Source organism: Sinocyclocheilus rhinocerous, unplaced genomic scaffold (genome assembly GCF_001515625.1).
Source record: "Sinocyclocheilus rhinocerous isolate Xijiao unplaced genomic scaffold, SAMN03320098_v1.1 scaffold404, whole genome shotgun sequence".
NCBI lineage: Eukaryota > Metazoa > Chordata > Actinopteri > Cypriniformes > Cyprinidae > Sinocyclocheilus > Sinocyclocheilus rhinocerous.
The window spans coordinates 560,789-563,900 of NW_015628680.1; the positions used below are offsets into that span (position 1 = coordinate 560,789).

At 37.1% G+C, this 3,112-nt stretch overlaps 1 protein-coding gene across 1 annotated transcript in view; it reads left to right on the plus strand.

The window, feature by feature from the left end:
• The window catches only part of ttc39b (tetratricopeptide repeat domain 39B), a 27,843-nt gene that overhangs the window by 6,762 nt on the left and 17,969 nt on the right, over window positions 1-3,112 (plus strand). The window contains exons 3-5 of the mRNA XM_016549621.1: window positions 40-144; window positions 1,477-1,608; window positions 1,687-1,763. Of these exons, the coding sequence (XP_016405107.1) occupies window positions 40-144; window positions 1,477-1,608; window positions 1,687-1,763 (314 nt within the window). The remainder of the gene's footprint in view (window positions 1-39; window positions 145-1,476; window positions 1,609-1,686; window positions 1,764-3,112) is intronic.

A 3,112-nucleotide genomic window follows, 5' to 3' on the forward strand; every position in this document is an offset into this window, starting at 1 on the left:
TTATGTGTGTTTGGTGTATTTATGTGTGTGTGTGTTCAGGGCGTCTAAGATGGATCTGCGTGCGTCTATAGAGGAGTGCAGCATGGCCCTCAACCTCGTCCTCAACAACAAGTTCTCTGAAGCGCTGGATCTGCTCAGACCCTGGTAAAGCGCTTCACTGCTTCAGGATGACTTTCATTTTGTAAGAATGTTGACATTTGCTTTTGTTCCTCTTTTGTAAGTTGCTTTGTTCAAAATGTCTGCTAAATGTAAATGTCAAATTAATTTAGTTTAATTATTAGTATTTTAAGTTCAGTTTTAGTTCATTTGGTCACATGTTTATTTTCTGTAACACTTTACAAAAAGATTCAATTTTTTAACGTTAGTTAACTGCAACAGTCATATTTTTATTAACTAACCTTAACAAAGACCAATAAATACTGAAGAAAATGTATTGCTCATGGTTAATTAATGTGAGTTAATCCATTAACCAAAGTTAACTAGTAGGACCTTATTGTAAAGTGTTGCTCTATTTTCATATATTGGTAAACACTGTACAATGAGGTCTCATTTGTTAGCACTAGGTACATTTAATTAAATAAGTTAATTAGCTAACATGAACTGAGCAATGCATTTTCACCAGCGCTTATTCATTTTTGTTAATGTTAGTAAAAATACTATTGTTCATTTTAGTTCATATTAACAGATTTTAAAAATGTCATTAGCTTAAATTCTGTAAAAGTATTGTTTATTACTGGTTCATGGCAGCTGGTGTAGTTAACTTTATATATATATATATATGTGTGTGTGTGTGTGTGTTGTGTGTGTGTGTGTGTTTTCTGATAAATCAGGCTTTTACGACTCATATAGTCTGATACAGTGAGAATATGGAGGAAAAACAGCTCAATTTTATTCAGAGACTCAAACTGAGCTAAAAATATGAATTTGCTGCAGATGCTGATATTTCTATGATGAGATTCTGATGCTTGTGCTGTAAATCAATGAGATCTTTCTAACAGTGCAGCAGATACTGACATAAAATGATCTAAATATCAGCGGTCGCTCTATATCTCCAGTAATGTGTCTCAGTAAGATGAGATTGAAATGATCCAAACATATAATGCAGTGATTGAGAGCTGAAGAAATAAAGGCTCCTCAGAAGATGTGAGATGTTCTGGAGGCTTGTGAAGATCATTCCTCCGCTGAGGAACAGTGAAAGTAAAGCTTCTGGAAACAAACGCTCCTCAAAAGATCCTGAGGATCAGATTTGAGACTCTAAAACATGATTGATGGAGAATCAAGTAAAGCTGAGCTGCTTCAGTCCAGTAAGTGTTCATCTGGAGATATTACTGCAGTTATTCTGACGCTTACTTGATCAAAACCAGTCAAAATCTGACATGAGAAGCTCCAGCTACAGTTACACTAAAAGAGCTCTGACTCTTATTGAGATTGTTTAGCTCATGTTGATCATGCGGAGGTGTTCTGTGTGTTCTGCAGGTCTAAGGACAGCATGTATCACGCTCTGGGCTACAGCAGTATTCTGGTCATGCAGGCCACCATGACCTTCGAGCACAAAGACATCCAGGCCGGGATGGCGACCATTAAAGAGGCCTTACAGACCTGCCAGAGGTGCGGCTCGATCACGACGTCCAGTATGAGACGCTTCGGGCGCGTTCTGCTTCTGATCTGTGTCCCGTCTGTCTGCAGGTTCAGGAAACGAAACTCGGTGGTGGGGTCCATCTCCAGCCTGATGTCCAAGCAGTCGCCAGACAGCCTGAAAGCAGGTGAGCCGTCTGAGACGCTGAGTGTGTGCTGGGAAACACGTCTGAATTAGGGCTGTGCGATATTGACAAAAAATAATATCTCGCTATTTTCTGGGATTTTATCGATAACGATAATTGCTGAGTGTGTTATTGTGCTGGTATCTTGAGGACTGCCGTGGACAGCTGACTCCTAAAAGTTTTTAATATTCTTCATATTCTGTGCTGTGGTCAGTTCACACTGACAGAAAATAATCTTTTCCAATAAGTTTAAATCGATTTTTATTTTTTATGGGCATTTTTACCTTTTATAAAGCCATTTTTAGAAAAGTGTGCATCATCTTTTGAGTCAAATTCTTACATTTAATCAGTGAATTGGAATAGTAAGACATTTGGACTGTTACCAAGCAAATTAAATCAGTATCAATAAAATTCATCTTTGCAATGCAGAGGAAACACAGAAGCTGCGTCTGAAGTGGCGTTTAGATGTGTTTACACACAAGACATGAATGCATTTAACATTCAATTGCAAATGCATAAATAAAGTTTTGATATATTAAACATAAAACGTTGAATACTGATAATTGAAATATTTTGAAACGTTTTTAAATGTGAAATTAAAACCGCCAGTAGGTGGCAGCAAGTCACTGTTAATAAGTGAGTCATTGCGATTGAACCGAATCATTTAAACGGTTGATTCATTCAGGAACGAAACACCATCATGTTGCACAGAGACGCAAAACAGCGCTGTGACTGTGTTTGGAATCATTTTTGTGGTCGAAATAGAGCAAAAACACGCAATATGGTGTCTAAAACGTAATTAAGTTCTTGTTTTTTGAACTGTTGTAAAAAAAATCATTTTTGGAGAAAAAAATGGCACTCCTTGTGTGATATTGATTAACTATATGAAATAATATAAATATATAATTTTTCTGTCGTCATAACTTGAATTTTGTGATTATTCTAAATGCATTTGTTATATTGAATCATGCAGTGAAAGAACACACTCTAAATGCGCACGCGCTCTAGTCTAGACTTCAGGTAATGTCGTGTGCTCTGTAGGGGTGTTTTGAAAGGTTTTTACAAAATACTCGATAATGTCAAGTCGCACATCGTTAAAACAACAATTACGATATTATCGCAGACAATATATATTGCACACCCCTAGTCTGAATGTGTTTGTGTCGAGTTCTTACTCGTGTTTGTGCGTGTGTGTGTTTGTATGTGTGTGTGTGTGAAAGTGTGTGAGAGAGAGTATAGTACTGTTCGTGTATGAGCGAGAGTTTGATAGTGTGTGTGTGTGTGTGAGAGTGTTTGAGAGACAGTATAGTAGTGTTAGTGTATGAGAGAGAGTTTGATAGTGTGTGTGAGAG